This window comes from Leptidea sinapis, chromosome 10 (genome assembly GCF_905404315.1).
Source record: "Leptidea sinapis chromosome 10, ilLepSina1.1, whole genome shotgun sequence".
Classification (NCBI taxonomy): Eukaryota; Metazoa; Arthropoda; class Insecta; order Lepidoptera; family Pieridae; genus Leptidea; species Leptidea sinapis.
The window spans coordinates 4,024,932-4,046,112 of record NC_066274.1 but is presented as its reverse complement, the minus strand read 5'-3'; the positions used below and the strand labels follow the sequence as shown (position 1 = coordinate 4,046,112).

The following is a 21,181-nucleotide window of genomic DNA, read 5'->3' as shown; positions in this document are numbered from 1 at the left end:
ACTCTCATCATTTTTTCATAACGCGCCTAAAGAGAAAAGAAGGAATAACTTAAAGAACTTAAAGAAGCATTGGTCGACGAGTGATTCTGCCGCAACTGCCAACAGGCCTTTTAGGTCAGTGTTCGCCCTTTTTTTTTAAAGAACCTGTCTCATGTACTTTCAAATACCACGCAACGCTCACGTTTGGTTGCACGTGGAAAAAAATTCATGACCGCCACCCATCCAGATGCTGAGGCTACAAAAAAAATGAGAGAAGATAATGCTGTCATGCTAAATAGAAAAGTTTCGAGAATTCATGTAAGTAACAATGAAGCAATAAAACCATTTAAGGGTATAGTGTATTGCGTGTATTGTTCTAGCTTGTCCGGCAAGTATTTAATACTTACGCTCTGTTTGAGCCGATTCTCGTTTGTGAAAAAAAAAACCTGCAAGAGTTAAATAGGGAGTAATTAAGGCGAGTACTCAATACTCAACGTCAACTTGTGAATCAACTTTTTCAATTCGCGATGTTCTGCGGACTATAATATTCTTAAGTCAATTCAATACCAGTGGGAGGCTCCTTTGCACAGGATGCCGGCTAGATTATGGGTACCACAACAAGTAATGTGTGAGCATTATAGTGTCTCGGTCTGAACGGCGCCGGAGCTAGTGAAATTACTGGGCAGATGAGACATCTTATGTTTCAAGGTCACGAGCACAGTTAAAGTGCCGCTCAGGATTTTTGGGGATTTCAAGATTTTTGAGCGGCACTGCATTGTAATGGGCAGAGTGTATCAATTACCGTAAGCTAAACGTCCTTCCCGTCTCGTCACTTATTTTCATAAAAAAAAATCTAATTTCATTCAATTCCTTTTCAAATATTGGTATCCGTTGCTTTCTAGAATTTAATGAACAATTTCGGTAATTAACTTTAACATAAAATATATATTTTAAAAGCGTTATGACTGTCGTGGCTGACTTCTATTAGAAACGAGTGCATTTTCGGTATATTTCATGAAGTGGTTAATGATTTATAGTTTCATAGCACTTAAAACACAATTCATAGGATAGGAAGAGTACCTGAGAATAGGCAGTAAACAGTTGAGTTGGAGTTATAAAATCATTGAAATCATTCACTGTTATAATCGCTTTTGTTGACGTGTCATTTAAGAGTATTATGACCTAACTTGTATGGAATTTGTAGTAGACACTTGCCTTTATAAGCTTATTCACTTGATTGAAATCACTTCGTTGTATGAATGGTTATATCCATGCGTATTTATTTAAAAAATGAGCCAATGCACGAAAAATACTGTTTTTCTGAAAAATTTAATAGTGTGTATTTGACTAGAAATAAAGTGATAAAATTGTCATGATATTCTAGGAAGTACAAATGGCACTTGTTACGAAGAACGATTAAAACGAAACCGTAGCAAAGTATGAATCCAAATTAACACTGCAACCGTCGCTGAAAGAGTTCCGTATTTGGTAAGCGTCGAACATAGTAAAGCATTTGAGGCTTAAAATCATGCAGAGAATAATTTTTACATAAACATATACAAACATTCTCGTTGTAACATCAATCACGCAGAGCCTCGTATAACTCAGGTCTCAGCCAAACGGTCCACTTAAAATTTAATACAACGGTACTTACCGATCAGTTACATAAACAATACCTTCATAACATATGCGTGTAATCTTAACGAGATTAAATACATACATGAAACACTGTAAGTGCAACATGATTAAGATAAAAAGACGATTTGAAGAATAGAAATAGATGAGGGTGGAGAAACTGTACCTTCGGAGATAGTCGGGAGTACGGTGACGAAATTGACAATTTTGACGCCTGCTAGTTGACTCATTCACAAAAACGCAGGGACTTCCGAGAAACAGAATGTTGTTGCGAATATGCGCGTCTCGCTTACAACAAAGGTCTCGGCACAACACAATCACATTACCAACATAGATAACTTTAGGCACTTTCAACTTCAGTAGTCACACATGCGGAAACAGAACTGTAGATTGAGAAGCACCGTTAGTATTCACAGCGTGGTGTGCCCACTGAGCACTTTTCTCCATATGCGAGAGAAATGTGAAGTATGATATGAGCGCGACCTACATTGAACACATTGCGCGTACGTCGACCTCTCTCGACTGAGCGCAGAGGCAAACTGACGTTCAACAGGCCTTAACATTAACAACAATGTGCATTGGCCAAGCACAGCGTCTAGTTAGTACTTACGACGACTTCTTATTAAAGCAATTCCTATTAACTGGTTGTGAACTCGGCTAACTCATTGAATGTTGTTCAAAATGGATCCGAAACTTTTAAGCCTAGTGATGTGATTCCTGTGACTATAATAACATTTTGTTGATAGTATAACAATGTTACATAATTTCTTTATTTATCTTCGGTTTGTGTTGGTTGATGCACCTGTAGTTATTGTGCTCACAATTACTCTTTCCAGCCTTTTTTATGATTTATTTAAAGTTTTGTTAACTTACTGAAATAAAATAAAACGCTTAACACTGAAACGTATTTATTTCATCGAATGCAATGAGTTTCTTGCTACTTCTCATCAAAATGGTAGAAGTGGTAGTAAATTCATGTGTGTAATTTTTTAATATATATGAATAGATTTTGTTTTGATTTGGTAGTACTAAACAAAACTCGCTGGGATGCGTATACATTTCTGTAGCGATGTTTTGTCAGGTTTCGTTAAGGCACAGTAAAAATTTTGCAAAATGTTTAATAGAGTACGTCTCACAGTGTATTTAATATCTGGCTGGATGTTTTGTTTTTAAATATATGTGAAACTACCGAAACATTATCAAATACCGAATCAAAACAATGTTTAGAGTGATGATGAGATTCACGTCTAACCACCTGTCCAAACAGATTACTACAACCCAATCACAGTTTTGAAAAAAAAATGTACTTAAGGGAAGTTTAAATTATACCTGGATGTACTTTGCTAAGTATGTTAAACCTGTTTGTTGTATATATTGATAAATAAAAACCCATTTAAAAAAAGGACAAACTAGGGTATAAGCCGCTAGATGGTAGGTGGTAATCTCCCATTTCCTTTTGCAGAGAACATATTTCAAGCCTTTGTTGATAGACTTTTATCGATAAAACGACACTGGTATCTTACTTACCTCCATATTATACAATAGGCAAATAGCCCGAACAACAGCCAGCGCTACTTCAGAATACGAGCAGTTTATAAGCTGATTAATATCTTTCTTACATCAATTATCAACAAATACGTATTCGAAAAATCTTTCTATAGTCTATTGCTTTGTGAAGTACGCCTTATGAACCACAAACTGACGACATAACATGCCCTTTCTTCATAGCGAATGCTTTTCACTTACACCGGCAAATCACTGCGACAAAGTTTACAAATATCCCGGACGTAGCGAAATAATCGGGTGTGGCTGTGCTGGGTCGACATTAGTCCGTTGTTTTAACGTGAAACGTGTGTAGCTAGCAATAAGTCACATTCAGGGTGAAATTAAAACAAGATGATCTTCATTCTAAGTAAATTCATTATTTATATCCATTGGTGCAAATTCAGCAGACGTAGAAAACTTAGCGTCTTTACGAAATTTGTCTCGGCATGTAGTACGTGGTCTTCCGCGACCGACTTCCCCACATTCCCCACACACACTTACCGTATATCATTAGTCATTCTTTCTTCACTCATTCCCTTCACGTATCCAAACAATTTCAGCATTCCTTTCTCAATCCTTGTCAAATCTTCTTTCAAACCACTGCGCGCTCGTATTACTTCATTCGGAATTCTTTCAATCAGTCTCACCCCTTTTACAAGCCTAAGCAAAGCCCAAGCTTTCACGCTTTTTGTAATTATTAAGATAAAAAGATTTCGGTGTGATAATTACCATTTCTAAACCGTTATGAGATGTATTGAGTATGTCATAGTTTGCTTTATAAATAATGTATTTTATGTTACCTAGTCCTTATTGGATTCAGCTACTTTATTGTATACTAAGAAAACACTTCATAGCATATAGTCTATTAAAACTGCCGACCAGTTTCAAGTAAATCAACTCATTACGCTAATCACAAAACATTCGAATACCGCGAAACAATCACTCGCGGCGACGAGGCACGCTCGACCGTTATTACTTATTACTTACCGACCACAACTTATCGCCGTTGAGGTTCGACTCGGTTACACAGCGCGGTCACGTGATCGGCTAAATTTAAAACATCGAGGAAGTACAACGATCGCGCAATACGCAGTAATTGAGTCATTGTTTTTGTTTGATACACATAATACGGACGCAGCGAACGTAAAATTACTTGTTTTTAGGGTTGGAATGGAAGAACGTGTAGATTAGCTGATTCTGAGTTGCTATAACCACCGCAAGTTGAGTTCCAAATCAACATGACATGGCCATATTAAATAAAGATGAACGTGCCTCCACGCTAAAACAAGGACCTAACTAACGCCTTCCCCGGGATATTATTAGAATGGCAAAAGTTACAAAAGATACGACTAGAGTTGCCAACCCTATTTTATAATAAAGTATCCTACTGTATTAGAGTCCCAACTACTATATGAATGAAAAAGTATATAGTATGTGAAAATACTATATTTCTGTCTCTTCCACAAACGCCATTATTGAAGAGTTGTATCTTTTCTATTTCTAATATGAATAACAGTATTAATAATAGCAGTGGGACTACTAGACACTACTACAGTTGAAGAATGGCAGCAAGTTCTCAGTACTGTAGATTTCACAAATATTTTAAAAATAATAATATAATTTCTTCTCTCAATATATTTTCTGTACCTAACAACAATTGGCGAGACGCAGAGCTATGCGCTCAAAATAAATAGGCAAAGACTTAAAGTAGCAAAAAATATTCATAAAAAGTAAGGTAAGTAGGTAGTAGGTACCTATTTTCATCTTTTCGTTATTTGCTATTTTTTTGGGTAACAATTTTAGAACTACTTTTATTGATCGACAAAAAGTTGGCAACCCTAGATACGACTAAGGCATAAACTGTGAAAGACCGTAAAAGTTTTACCACAGTATGCACGATGACAAAACTCCTCATAGCTCACACAATTAAATAAAAACGCATGAAACTGTAAAGCCGTGTAAGTTTTTTTGAAAATGAAAATCATTATGAAAATAAGGGACGAGACGAGCAGGACTTTCAGTTGATGGTAACTGATAAGCCTTGCCTATTACAATGCAGTGGCACTCAGGATTCTTGAAAACCCCAAATATTCTGAGCGGAACTACAAATGCGCTTGTCACCTTGAGACAAGATGTTAAGTCTTATTTGCCCAGTAATTTCAGTAGCTCTGGCGCCCTTCAGACCGAAACACAATAATGCTTACACATTACTGCTTCACGGCAGAAATAGTCGCTGTTGTGGTACAAATTATCTAACCGGCATACTGTACAAAGGAGCCTCTCTCTGGTTATAACGCTCTTGTGATTCATCTGGAATTGGAAGAGAGCATGAGTTGCGATGATTAGTTACGTAAGTAAGAAGACATAAAACTCCAGCTACTTGATAAGATAACTCTCATTGTCTTCCAATCCCAAAAAAAAGTTCGTAGTACATAAAACGCACAAAGATACAGAGACGTTGCAAGAAGAGCGGTGAAGTCCCCTATAATATTAAAAGTCCAAGACAAGAATTATCATTGCATCATGGTACATTTAGACAGCAACCACTACTCTGTGTCAGAGTATCTAGTACTATCTTGCCTAGAAGAAGGATATTCCTACGATTAGAGTTAAACAATAGTAATTTGCAAGATAACATCATCAAGTACACCTACATTCAAGCTACTCACACCATGATAAGAATAATATAATATATGTGTGTGTCGCAGGTTAATAAGAGAAATAGGAAGATTGTAAAAATCCTAGGACGTATTTAAATCCGGCTTATCTTAAAAATCGCGAATAATCATCATATGTGGGTTTATTGGATGACCTAAGACTTGGTTGGGCTACTAACCAATCGAAATAAAGATACAATTAATCAACTCTTTTAATCAAGCCAATCAGAATTCATTTTTCCTAACAAAACTGAAAGTTTTGCAATAATTCTTAACATATCTCGGACTTTGAAGAAAATCTGTATTAGACTTCCAACTAGCTGGTTCTTTGCAATGGTCTAAGAATTTTCGCAATACTGCAATTTGTCTGATTGTCCTACAACATATTATACGATAGCGTAAATATCACGACAAAAATCAATATATCGATTGTCGACAATTCATACAACACCATTATACTTTCATGAAGCGACTTGAAGGAGCACGACGGGTTTGTATGTGAATCACTGTGACCATTGTATATGTTATACAACGACAACTGATAACAAATGTGTATTGAGGACTTGATAAACCCAGGTTCACGATCGTTTTGTATACCAATTACAATATTTAGATCGAATGACTTGAGACAAAATTAGCTGCCGTCGCGAGGTGGTGACCATGGCTAGTTCTGGATTAGGTCAAAAACGAGTTAATATAGGCAAGTTGGAAGTTGAAACCCATCAATATTTGGAATGAGAATGTGGAATGAGCGTCTTTGTGCGGTGTTCCCAGAATGATACGACAGGGTACCATCAAATAACGCTCCTGTTGATTCTTCTGGTGTTGCAGGAGAATGTGGGCGGCGGTGATCACTAAACATCCGATGACCCGTACGCTCGTCTGTCCTGCTTTTGCATAAAAAATACTTAACAAATAAAAAAGTTTCCGGTGAAATTCAAATTAATTCAATGTTCAATCAAAAATCAAAAAAATCAGATACTTTCGGATGTTCGAAGAATTGGCTCAGACCTGAGAAGATTGAAGCACAAATAAATCTACTTCATGAAATATTGTTATAAATTATTAACAATTCTTTTGAATTTCGCAACAAATGATCGCAATACATATATATACATTTTCTAAGATCCTGTTAGAGAAAAGCACTAACTTAACCGAACGTAGAACAAAATCGACTTAACCGAGTTATAGGTATACCACTGCATGATCTCCCAAGTCTTTACACCTCTTTGAATAAAGTAAGATTTTCAACAACAGGTGAACAGCATGCTCGTGAGTCCTCCTATGCTCTAAAAAACCTTAGCTGGTCTTTCTTTAGTTAGCAATTAGCAAACAATGCGCAACAGATATGGCGCCGTCACGAATCTTTCATAAATACATCGATCAAACGTTTTTGTTTGGCAACTAACAAAATAACAAGCTAGTATTTTATGAATGAGAAGAAATTACCAATGGTTGACTAACAATCCCACATTTAGATAATAAATAATTAGTTTCCAAATTCATTATCATTCAAATTAATTTTTTGTCAATATTAAGTCACAAAACATTTTGAAACAATCTAGAGATTATGCAAATCCGTTGCAATGTTAATATATCTCTCTCTATTCATCAATACGTAACTCGTGAGATGCACTTAATGCAGACTCTACTACGACTTCCGTCTTCCATAATCCATTGTTACAAATCGAAAGTAACAACAGTACGTTGTCACGAATCAAGATGTAATCATTTAATTACGTCTTCGAGAACTAGTAATTTAAAGAGAGTAATATAACTGAATACCAATCATGAGAATCTTATATGTTTCAAAGACCAATTCTTATATATATATAATCTAAATCTCGGAAACGGCTCCAACGATTTTCATAAAATTTAGTATACAGGGAATTTCGGGGGCGAAAAATCAATAAAGCTAGGTTTCAATTTTAAAAAATGTAGTTTTATCCGTGTTTTAATGAGAAACAGCTACAACAACATTAGAATACAAAGGTAAATTTCGCCATTACAAGACTATAATAGCTCAGATGGGACATTGGGTGGTCCGGATAGCAGAAGACCCCGGTTCGAATTCAGATGTCATATTAGATTTATTTTTGTTCAAGTTTTGTACATTCTTAAAAATCGAGCACGATCACGAGATCGGTCGTCCGGATATTGAGTATTGTATGACAGGTTTATAACGGTGCAAGCCTAGTCAAGTGTAAGTCAATCTCAAGCACAGATCTGTTTATGAAATGCACGCAAGTCACCAGTTGAATGATATCGCGACCATTGCCTCAACTGATGATAAGACCTTGTAGAGAAAGTTTTCTTGACAGCCATATCTAAGACGTTCAAGCACTATATTTTTCGACCGAAAATTAGAAGATCATCTATGTAAAATACCATGACAATGCGTTCAATGCGTTTCTAAGGTTATTTTATCTTTTTACAACATAAACTCTAAAATGTTAAAAAACTTCAATATGTACTTAATATCGTTGAGATGTGGGTGGTAATAGAAGAAAGAAGTACTCGTAAACTGCACTTTGTAGAGAGAATGAGAATGATAGAGTTGGGAAAGGTCAACGACGAACATTCTACGAACATCAAGGATGCACAAAAAAGTGCCAGGTTAACGGGGCAATAATAAGAGATATTGTATAATAGGGTTTCGAGTGAAAGAATCCGAGAATGTGCATCGAGACTATGGCAAGTGGAGGTGCGAAATAGCTGCTATGATTGCATTTATCACTTGTTTTTATTGCAAAAAAGATGTCGGAATATGTTTTAACATAGTGAAGAGACGATCTCTTCTACAATTGACAGTACGTTTTTTGTACTCGAAATTCACAGTATTATTACATTTTAAACTTCTCAAAAATCATATTTAAAATTTTAGTCATGCAATATATAGGAATCCTTACCAGTAACGCGGGACGCTATGGTCCCCTATGGTAACGATTTATATAAAATATACTTAATTGTTAGTTGCACGAAATTTTTCAGTGACTTCGTGGCCTCATTTTATGACATAGTTTGTTTTTCTCATAAATAGTAACTAATAAACCACTATTTTTTCGTATTTTAAAAAAAAGGGTGTGTATATATATATTACCTCCGTGCTTCATTTTTACTTTGATACCCATGTCCTTCTACCTGCGCGCAAATTTGAAATTGAATGACGTATTAGATTTTTGACTGTGCCTATAAGATTTCCGCAAGCGCCAACTATAAGTTGGCTCAGTGTCATTGCGATCGGATGGGCAAGAAGTAAGTTATATCGAAGTGCGAATATAATATAAATATGGCAGGACATTGAATATAAATATATAAAAGATTAGTTCTGATATATTAGAAGTAATAATATTTGAATTGCTAATAGAGGCCTGTAACAAAAACTTTATGATTAAAGTAATTTACTAGCCAACTTATAATTTGCACATAAGTTACATTATTATTAGACAAACAAATTAACGTATCAATTGGCAAATTACTTCAAAGTTATACTTGAACTGTTGACTTGACTGCAAGCACCTAGAGTACCTACATTTCCGCATTGTTTCAGATCGAAAGCAAGAATTAAGTGTCAAGATACAATCTTAACATTAACGATCTCGAATATTTCCACGGACATAAAAACAATTATCACAGTAGAACAATTTTATGTCGAACCTCGTCAAGTCGAAAACCTCCACAGCAATAACAATGTTTCGTTTTCTTCCATTAAAGCTCCGACAGAAAATCCTACAGGTGCGAGGTAGGTATAAACCTTCTAGAAATAGGAACAAGCCATTGAAGTATGTATATTTTCACTCCGCGACTAGAATAACTTAAATAAAAGTAATAAACGTATTTGTATGTAAATAATTTAGTTAGTTCACCACTCTGACTCAGGTAAAATCAATCATACCTTTGCAAATCCAATATTTACTTCAAAAACTTCCCTCGGCGAAACTTTCCACAAGTCGAAAACTCCACAACACAATTTTTTCCTTTGATGATTAACTTACTGTTCTACAGTCCTACTGTATTAGGCTATCAATCATTTTAAGTGCTCTAAAAGTATCATCAAAACCATCATTCCGGAACCAGACCAACAAATTGGTAATTGGGACTGCCACGCAAGTAGTGGGAGATAAACCGGTACTTGTATTAGGCACACTTCTTGAAGAACTGCAATTTACTGCGCATATTCATTGCGGTAGTAAATTCTTAATTGAAAACAAATAACAAAAAATTCTTGCGAAACTTAAGTGGCAGTGGGCAGGGCACATAGTTCGACGGACAGATGACCGTTGGGGCAGTAATGTCCTCGAATGGCGACCACGTACCGGTACACTCAGTGTTGGTAGGCCCCGAACAGGGCAGGGAAGGACCGATCGTCGTGGAAAACTTTGGGGGAGGCCTTGGTGCCAGTGGACGCCTTCCGGCTGATGATGATAGGAAAAACAAGTTCTATGAGTTGAAACAAGGTCGCATTAAGAAGAAAAGATTGACAGGATATATTAATTCAGAGTAGGATCGCACTGGATCTCCAAAGCCAGAGACAGAAAGAGGTGAAAACTAATGTGGGAGGATGAGACTAATACAATATTGGTAGAGTTAATTCACATTTATAGATTTATCTACATCAATTATTAATACAAATACATAAGTTTCACATTTAATATAATAATTACAATAGTAATAGGTTACAAAAATTTAATGAAAGTAACAATTGAATTAAAATTTATAAAACTTTAAACATTGTTAAAAAAAATCACGAGTAGTATATTAAATGGCTATTTAATTAATTATTAGAGAAAAAGCAAGGAAGTGGGTCACTTGGTCATTACTGCCACCAATGCTTTCTTCCAATTGCAGATATATAACAAACACTAACTACCTTTATTAAAACGCGAATGTTATGATCAAAGCAAATACAACTTTACTAAGTTACAAACTAAATATCTATGACGAAGTAATCAATGCGAGATACCTTCTATATACTTCCAAATGTATTTATTAGTATAATATCATGATTATCATAAACTTAGCAACAGATTACTAAGAAAATGTTTGTTAATTAGCTGCAATTACTATTAAGGGTCTTATGTTGCTATGACATCAGTGTAAGGGCACAGAACACTTGCTAATTGATATTTATTTAGTAAGAGTTAATATATCACGTTACGCTGACGATACTTTGTTAATATATAAATCTCTTGATGATCGCATAAAATTTCAAAAATATTTGACACTATTTTAAGAATTTGTACATTTCAAAGACCTTTAAATCTGTAACATTTTATTGTGAAAATTATCCGATAAAATTGACTCGATTAAGAATCTCATCTTCACACATGTGTACTAATTGATAGTGAACTATACTCTGCACTAAATATATTGCCTACGAAATGCGCATTGTACTTCATTGCCATTCCAAGGACTTCTAAAGTAGACGACACTTGGGATATGCTTCAACCTTTAACCCCTATATCACACGTAGAATGATCAATTACAATAAATTTAGGAATAGACTAATACAAATTCAGAAACTTCATGTCCGACCAACACAACGTACTTGGAAAAGTTAAATGTTGAATAATTACGTAAACTATCCGTTTATTTTGATTAAAATTTAAAAGTGCTAGGCTCTATTCTCAATTTGCTCACTCCTATTTTTTAAAACTAATGTTACTGTTCAAATAGATGTCTGATCTAATCCTGCCAAGTACTTTATTGTCAAATTGCCATATTTGTAATAATTTTATATTCATTAAAGGCATACAAAAAACATTTTCATGTTTTTTGTATTCGGTTTTTGTCATCGTTCATCGGGTTTTATTCACGTCAAATTTAAAATGAATGCTTCCATAAAACCGAGAATGTATTATGTTGTAACGCTTCATTATTTTCTGTTTATTTGATTTTTTTTGTAATTAACTCGTTCATTATTAAATACTCAGTTTAGTAATTATTTTCTAGATAATAAGTGTTTAGTTTTCTTTATATCTATGAGTTTAAACTGTTATGTATTATAAGTGCTCTTTTTTTATTAAAGTCTTAAGCATACTTACTTTTTTTAACGGCACCAAAACTATCTTCGAGTCCACTGCACGTCCGATCATCTTCATCGTACTCGTAAGCGAAGGTGTCGAAGGAATACAGCTTGAAGGTTTTACTCGAACTCTAATCGAAGACTTCAGAACACTATTGCGATATACGGTGGCTTTTATAACTGCTCCGAAAACGTCGAAATATGCAGCAATGTAACAGTGCGGCTTACTAATACAGATGTTTCCACTATATATAACAATGTAAACAAAGGTCCATAAAAGTCACTGTAGCCTCGATAGCGTCTTAACTTTCGTCACAAGAACTATACAATCGCCACGATCCAATACAGGAAGCTGGATTACGCACGTCGCATTGTTGTCCGAACAATGGGCCGACGAAATGAGTTAGGATAACCGTGTTTCGTTCGATTTCCGCGCGAACGTAGAGCGGCCGGGTACGGTACGCTTGAAATGACAGTTGGATGTCGTCTGCCTGGTCTGCACCGAGCGCTCTGCAGTCTCCGGATCCCGGCCCGTCGCGACTCGCGCCGGCGCTAGGAACTGTGTCAAACGCTCCCGGGGCAACCCTGCCTCGCATAACACCTACGTTACCTCACGCATCAACACGGTATGCATACGCCACAATTGGCGGTTAGACGCAATCATTGCTGGAGTATCATAGCATAAGTTATTCATGGCATGATTAATTAATACACAATTAGCGCGGCATATCGGGACACTTAGCATTTACAGAATATAATTGATACGAAGCAATTATATTATGATAAAATATATTTGATCTTTTCAACCAACTCTGACTTAACACAAAAGTAGGTAGGTAGTCAGGGTAGGTATATTTTCGGAGTAGACCCATTAAAAAAATTCATAACTGATAATGAAATTATTCTTTGAGTGAACTCCACAAATTGGATAATTACTCCCTGGAACCAAATATCATATTAGGAATATGTAGACAGTTTACAATTACGTATTCTATGTCATGTCATATATTTAACGTAGCATCAATTTCAGTTCATTTGTTTTTAGTTACTTTTTTTTAAATACAGATAAAATATACATATTTAAAATAAGTATTGAAAAATGTTCAAATATAATGTTACTCATCTCACCTAACCTACGCTTGTTTACCAACAAATCAAGACAATTCCTTGTTATTTTCATAATAATAGTGTCAATTCAGTTCTATCCCTGTCTATAAATTTTGATTCAGCGTAGTGGTTTAGTTTTATAATATTTTTAAGCTTTGCATAAGTAGGTCACCGTTGCATTTAAAGTGTCGCGAGATATAATATCGTACCAAGTGGAGTCGTCCGTACATTTCAAACTTTAATAAAAATGTTTTCCATGAAATGCTCCATGTCTGAACTTCATAAAAAAATTCAAAAGAAAAAATACATATTGCATCCATAAATAAATTTTCCAAAATATCATTTAGAAACGACATGTAAGTAATCTAGCAGCACAGCGCTAGCGTAGGCACATAAAATTAAATTAAACTATTTGTTAAAATGTTATTGAATTACGCTATACCATCTATAAATTAATCAGATCAATTAGGTTTAATTCAAAAACTGTACTAATATACTTTATGGAAATAATAAAAAAAAATGCAGAACTAGAAACCGACTTGGTCATTATTCCAATTGAATTTGCGGTGAGTAAATTAGCACAGCGACTCTGGCGATACGTAGAGATGGAAGGTATCTCTGCATCTTGTACCTAGTCAAGTCAACAAGAATTTTTTTGTTAAACTTTTTCCCGCAGACTCGAAAAAGTATTAAAAGAGATGTCATTTGATTTGGAATCGCGCCTAGATGTTGAAGCAATAATTTATGTTCAATGATTTAAATTAAGTTATTAATTTTTCACCTAAGTACGTTAACCTATCTCTCACCACAGAGCCCCCGGTTCATTCCTCGCCCGCCATGTACCAATGTGTTTTCGGTTGTCGAATTCATATATATATATATATATATAATAAACACACATAAGACACATAAAGGGGTGCCGGAATACGTTGGATGAGGGCAGCGCAGGACCGATCGTCGTGGAAATATTTGGGCGAGGTCTTTGTCCAGCATTGGACGTCTTCCGGTTGATGATAATGATGATGAAAGGAGTGCCAAGTTAAAAGTAAAATTAAAGTAACTAAAACTATATATTGCACATATTTGTGCAGTAATTTTTTGTTCTTCTCCATGTGATAACACATTCCTGATGTCGTCAGAGACAGCCACGAGTATTTTGGTATCGGAACGTCGCAGTCTCCGCCAGGAAGAGGCAACGCGAGACTGGATTATCGCGAAAAAGTCGGTGTTATATTTTTTTTTTTTTTATGGAATAGGAGGACAAACGAGCGTACGGGTCACCCGGTGAAATGTTGTATGTTTAACATTACTGTGTTTCGATCTGCAGGACGCCGTGGCTAGTGAAATTACTAGCAAATGAGACTTAACATCTTATTTCTCAAGGTGACGAGCGCAATTGTAGTGTTGCTTAGAATTTTTTGGGTTTTTCAAGAATCCTGAGCGACATTGCATTGTACCATCAACTGAACGTTCTGCTCGTCTCGTCCCATATTTTCACAGGTGTGATTGAATATATGCAATGGATCCAGACCAAATTCAGACGGAGATACACTCGAAGAATATCATTTCAGCATTATATAATTAAGAATAATATAAATATAAGTGAATCGAATTTGATCGTTACTGCCGAGTCCTCCAAACCAAACTCTTCAAACGATACACTTATTGATAAATTAATATATCTAATTTTTTCTTAAATATCATGATAATCACGAAAAATGGACAATCGTGATCTTGTCATTAACATTATCGTTAGCGCTGGATTGTTAATTTGAGACGGGTTCTATAAATAGCATTCTATTTGTGGTATATTTATTCCGCAATTAGAATCCATTTTAAATCTGTTAGTGATATGTAAAAATAGCTTCAGTGCAAAAACGTAAGTTTACTATGGATCAAACGAAGGTTAGAACTGGTTTATAATTAACGAAATCACTTAGGCGTAATGTCCACAGAGGCGTAGCTTTGCAGGCTACATTCAGGCTGAAGCCTGTTTGAAGGACTCTTGCCGTACCGAATGTCATACGCCAGCGCGAACATCGAGTAGACGCAGGTGTTTATTTTTGTTCTAGAAATATAACATACTAGCTGACACGGCAAACGTTGTTTTGCCATTTAAATTATTTTTAGAAGTAGACCGTTTCTTGGACATTGCTTTATTTTTCTAAAATAAACGTAGCCTAAGTTACTCCTTATTACATCAGCTACCTGCCAATAAAAGTCGCCGGATTAGACGGAACAAACAGACAGACAGACAGGCAGACGGACAAAAATTGTAAAAAAAATGTTATTTTAGTGCATATACGGTACATAATATACATTTAGTAAAAAACGGTTATTTCAATATTACAAACATACACTCCAATTTTATTTCAATATATAGATAATTCACACAATATTTTTATAAATTATAGCCTATATGTTATTCTGGTGTGTAAGCTATATTATTGCAAAGTTTCATCAAAATTCATTCAGTAGTCTTTGCGTTAAAGAAGTTCAAACATACAATCAGACATACAAACTTTCACATTTATAATATTATTAATAATAGGATATAAATATAGTATGATAGATAAAAATTGTATTTTAATACTGGAGTGCTTAATATATTATTATTTATTGATAAATTTGGTAAACAGCTATGAAAAAAAAATTGAGTTTAGAGCTAACCTGTATTTTACTAAGTGTAAGACGTAGCTTGTCACGCATACTTATAAAATACGTATAAAACCTGGCCTGTTTTTATCGGTTGTCTAACAGCAAGAGACTATCTAGACGTATAAATTATCTAAAATACTGTGTGTAATCAATTACGAGTACAATTTTCCCAAACCGATACAACTTGGAGACCTTCAAAATTAGAACATACAACTTAAAGGCCGGCAACGGATATCTTGACCTCGTTGTCAATGGGCGGTTGCCTCACCATTTCCCTGCACATGAGTTTCTTGCCTGTTTGCCCCCTCTTATAAAATTCGACATTATAACAGCTACTTCGATTTTATTTATGGCGTGGTGCCTTACGCACTATTCAGCGACCAATACTATATTCTTTACGGCTTATGTTTCCAGTTCGATATAACGTAACACAGAAGACCCCGATTTAATCTACTTTAACAAAAGATAGCAATATAAATCGTAATATGAAACCAGTTCAATTTAGTTTGAAAACACAGATTACTTCTATCGCAAACGCAATACCGCCAATATCTTTAAATGAATTTGAGGTAAGGCGCTTCAATCTTTTATCGCGGCACTCACCTTTGGCATTTGAAGAGACACAACGGGTCACTTGCCTGCGCCATTATTATACACATGTGGAGAGTAGAATACAAAAGTAGAAGCGACAATATTGCTTATTTATTTATTGTAAAAAAAAACCATAAGTGTATTTGATCAATATACAAAATATAGTTTTGTTTACGATTTTACTTTAAAATCTAGTAAGTACATAATATATATATATATATATACATTTTTGATGAAAATCTCTCACAGTATTACACAAAAGATAACTCCTAATATATTAAATTCTCATGTCTTGGTGTTAGTTACCAAACTCCTCCGAAACGACTGAATAGATTTGTATGAAATTTTGTGTGCATATTGGGTAAGAGTGAATATTGGCCAACATCAATTTTTTTGTAATATTTTATATATTTGTATGGAAATACAACATTTGCTGGATCGGTTAGTTTATGTATATAATTTGAGAAGGCAAATATGAATTAAAATTTATGACAACGAACACCCTCCAAATAATGTTCATAATTACCTAAACTAAATAATACTGTTTCCACTTCCCCATAATAATCTCGTGACATGTTCCATTATTTATTGGCTATTACAGATTTGGTTAATTGGAGGAATTAGATCAAACTGCTCTGATCAAAGTCTACAATAGAAGAGTGCATATCTCTCTGCAAGTCTCAGTGTGTGTGTGATGTGATTAAGGTTACCATCAGTCGGGATTAATCTGGACATTTTTGGATTTTATCTGCCGCTCTACCTTGTCCAGTTTTTATTTTTAATATAAAAGAACTTATTTACTAATATGAAATGAGTCATAACAAGAAACGAAATTTAAACAAGATCAACTAAAAAGTCTCGACTTTTATGAAAATATCAGGCTTTTATCAGGACTTCAGATTACTAAATTGTAAACCTAGATGTGATAGGGTTGTTTATCAGTAATGCCATGTCAACAAATCTGTTTTTTGTGGTGATTCTATCTCTTTTATTAGATTAGTAGGAGAAACAAGTGTATGTCTTGGAAAGTGTTCCACATCAACCCATTCTCAACTGCAACACCAAAGACTTGTGATCTCTTTTACTTCTTGTGTGCTTTTACAGCTTTTAAGGGTTCCTAAGTTATAAATTACTATCGCAATGATACCACAGATCGGGAATGGAGCAACCACCGTCAGGCTAATAAATAATAAGTTTAATTGTACAATATTACTTTGTAAACATATTTTGTTGATGAAAAAAAAAAATCTACCAAGTTTGTTCCATTCTTCTCAGGTCTGAGGCATTTGTTTTGGAATGGGTGGTAGTTTTGACTTTCAATAAGTGATGTCATATCCTATTTTGAATTAAAATATTTGAATTTGAATAGATAATATTTCAAATACAGTCTTGGAATCACCACAAATGAAAATTCAATCTGTAACTGTATTCCAGAGGACAATTTTACAATTAATAAAACTAATAATATATATATATCCTTAATTAAAAGTAAAGATATTTGGTATTTTAACCTTGTAATAATTACTTTCTACACATCATATTATCATCAGTTGCAATATCATATTTTTTTAAACTTATTGAATTCTGTTCTTCTTTACTCTTCATTGACACATATCAACTACTTTATATGGAATCACACATAATAAACATGTGAATATCTAATGACCCTAACTAGATTCAAACCTGTTGTTACAGTAGTCATACAGCTAGGCAAAAAGCTCATAAATATATTAAATTCGAACTTGCTATATAGTAAGTTGTAGGTAAGAAGGTAAGCTTTAATACGATAACATTAGCAATTCAAACATTAAGACATTATATAAATTTAAAAACGTGAATGTTTATACATACTCTAATAATATAAATAAAATTAGTTAACGAACCAAGAATATATACAAGAAAAATTATTTGCATTTTTATAATAATTATACAATACATGGAAATGATGTACTTACAAAACATTATAACAAAGTTCATCAATAATTTTATAAGTATGATTTATTTTTGACTTTTATTGTAATACCATTACTATCCTGCCTATTACTATATAACAACTAATGAAGCTTTCTGGGAAACAAGAAGTAAAATTCAGAAAATAATGTATTTAAAGTTATGCCATGTTATCCTTTCATATTTAATAAGTTTTACAAATTTCTACCAAAATTATTCAACTATTTTATAAAGTTGCTTTTGACAACTTCAAACTTACCTTCTTTGATGTTCTTCGAGGATTGTGACGATGAAACTCCGGGTATTTTATCACTAGCACAATTCATTATATTGATGTCCATGGATAAACACGAATTGGATTGTTTCATTTAGATAGTTTTAACTAAATATAGTCTATAACTTACGTATTATTATTGCAACAATCATATTTTAATTTATAACGCGGCGGCAGCCATTCTATCTATAGTTCTATCTATTTATTGCTATTTATCTTCTACAATCTACATTCCGGTTTTTTAAAAGTGTAAACACAGACTACTTAGACTTAGTTTATGCATCTAACTATCTATCCCTACTCTGGGACAACAACACCGAATACAGTTTATTACCTCCAAATAGTTTGCAATTTTATGACCTGGTAACTAAGACCTTTACGCTACTTGTTCACACACGGTGTTTTGCCGTAAAAATCTTCTGTTAATTCGCCGTGGACAGGCACGGTCGTCAGTGTTGTATGGCGCTCTGTGGAAACTTGTTAACTTTAAACGACGGCGCCGCTGCCGTGGGTGCCTTGCCTGCCTCTCGCCACGCCGCTTCGTCGCGCGGCGTGATTTATAATTTCTTTGTCTTTTAAAAACTAATGGAATGCTGGAAGTAAGAACTATATAAGTTTTTTGTATCGCTGATTTCACTAGCCAGCATATTTCTGTCAATCAGAAATATTTGGGAGTCAAAAATAAGGTGGTCCAGAGTTCCTTCAGTTGCAATGTGGGCAAGCGTTATTCTCAATAATACCCAGTCTTTCAGACCGAAATACAATAATGCTTGCACTGCTTCACGGCAGAAAAAGGCACCCTCGTGGTACCCATAATCTAGCTTGCATCCCGTGCAAAGCAGCCTCCCACGGGTAAAAATCTACTATTATCTAATAAAATGAATACACATTTGAAGTCTTATCGGCCATTTCGTTACCTGTTATTATACCTCTATGTGATGGCACCTATAGAAAGCTTCTTGGATATGCGCAAGGTGGTTTTTATATATTATTTCATTTATTCAAAAGAGGATATAGTTAGATATACTTATATACTTCAACAATGTATCAAAACAAAATGGTCATACTAAACAATCGCGATATTGTTTGTTAAATTGACTTGACGTTGGATTAGAGATGCCATGTCAAAAGTTTGTAAATAATTTCAGTGCCAACTTTCGTTAGACAGACTCCAACAATTGAGATTCACACAATTTACGAAGACTCAAAAATTGTAGCGAAACGATGTTTCGTTCTCAAAATAATTTTGAAGTAGTAACTTCTTATGAAAGGGTAAACCGCTTGGTAACGTAATGCGTTACAGCGCTAGTCTGTCTGACTTCCTTTTCTCTCACGCATACGGCAGCGGTAGGCAGGCTCCTCCTCTCTCACACTGACTTTATAGGATTAAAATATAATATACTAATAATGTTCATACACAAAATTCAAATTATTAAAATTCTAGATTTTGGAAACAATTCTTGTATTGTAACTAAGAATAAATATATTTTAAAATCATTAAAAGGTTTTATCATTATATAACCTTTTCTTATATTAATGATAACAATTATGATGAATGATTAATATACGTAAAATTCAAGTAACATCATAAGGTTACATACAATACCTATAAAATATAAAACAGTTCAATTTTGAGCGTCCCAACTCCCGAGACGCACAGGTTTTTTTTAAGCATAGCGGTTACAATAACAGCCTCAGACTACGTCAAAATGGCGGCCGGAGGAATTATCTGTTGCTGTTGCCAGTGTACGATAGTCGACGTATATATATTTTTTACGATTATAATATTTATTTTCAAGATAGGAAAATAAATATTATGTTATATTTTTTTACAAAAAAAAGCGATATCAATTATTACGTCCTGGACATCACTATAACTTGCCAATCGTCGAGCTGTCAAAAAGTCATTATTCTAAGCAAAAAACGAATCTATTCTATATTGTAATCTATTGCTCCGAGATTGTAATGCGTCAGAACTAAGAGTAAATGATATAATATTCTTTAATCTTTCATCTTTGTTGTAATGATTTGTATTTTGTTAAATTATTGATTTTGAATACCGGCCAATTTCGGCGGGAACGAGTGAACGAAGGAAGGCGCGCTTATACAAAAAAAAATTGTTTAAATTATTGTTCATAGTGCATATATTTTTCATACTTGTAAATTGTTTATCCTGGTTTATAAATATTCGATTTTTGTATATATAAATTGTTAAGTGCGCTTCCCCATCGCCATGGGGAAGCGTACAGGTAAAAGGCCGAAGAACGGCCAGAGCGACGCAGAACCAGCAGACGAACTTCCCCTATCCGAATCCTCGGTATCTGACGCGGAGGTGACTGAACGTCTCATTGTAAGAAGAAAGGATAAAGAGAAGTATACCCCTTATAGAGCGACAAATTATTATAGGTTATACGACGAAAATTCAAATAAGAAGGAATTTATTGTATTTCTCAATCGCAAGCAGGGTGAAGTCAAAATATCAGACAAGGACAGGTTGGGTCTGTCAAATGGAATCAGGAGGCATTGCGTATCGGGTGTGTTGCACCTGAGGTCTGTTAATGCTTTTAAAGTTGGTGTTACCTTTGACCTGCCTAACAATGCGAATGTATTTTTAAAAAATGAAAAGTTACTTAGCGAGTTGGAGATGGTTGCCTCAATTCCGGCTTCTGAAACGGAGGTCACTGGAGTTCTTACTTCTGTTCCCACTGATTACTCCAACAAAAAAATTCATCAATTAATTGCATCGAGTAAAAAAGTTAT

At 34.5% G+C, this 21,181-nt stretch overlaps 1 protein-coding gene across 3 annotated transcripts in view; it reads right to left on the bottom strand.

The window, feature by feature from the left end:
* Window positions 1-18,684, bottom strand: part of LOC126966505 (cyclin-dependent kinase 14) — a 151,574-nt gene extending 132,890 nt beyond the window's left edge. The window contains exon 1 of one of the 3 annotated variants that reach the window (XM_050810610.1): window positions 18,407-18,684. In XM_050810610.1, coding sequence (XP_050666567.1) covers window positions 18,407-18,515 — 109 coding nt within the window. In that variant the 5' untranslated portion in view covers window positions 18,516-18,684. Of the gene's footprint in view, window positions 1-1,780; window positions 2,137-11,860; window positions 11,960-18,406 lie in introns of those variants that run through there. The other 2 variants (XM_050810612.1, XM_050810611.1) reach the window with 2 other exon arrangements.
* Window positions 18,685-21,181: the final 2,497 nt, after the last annotated feature.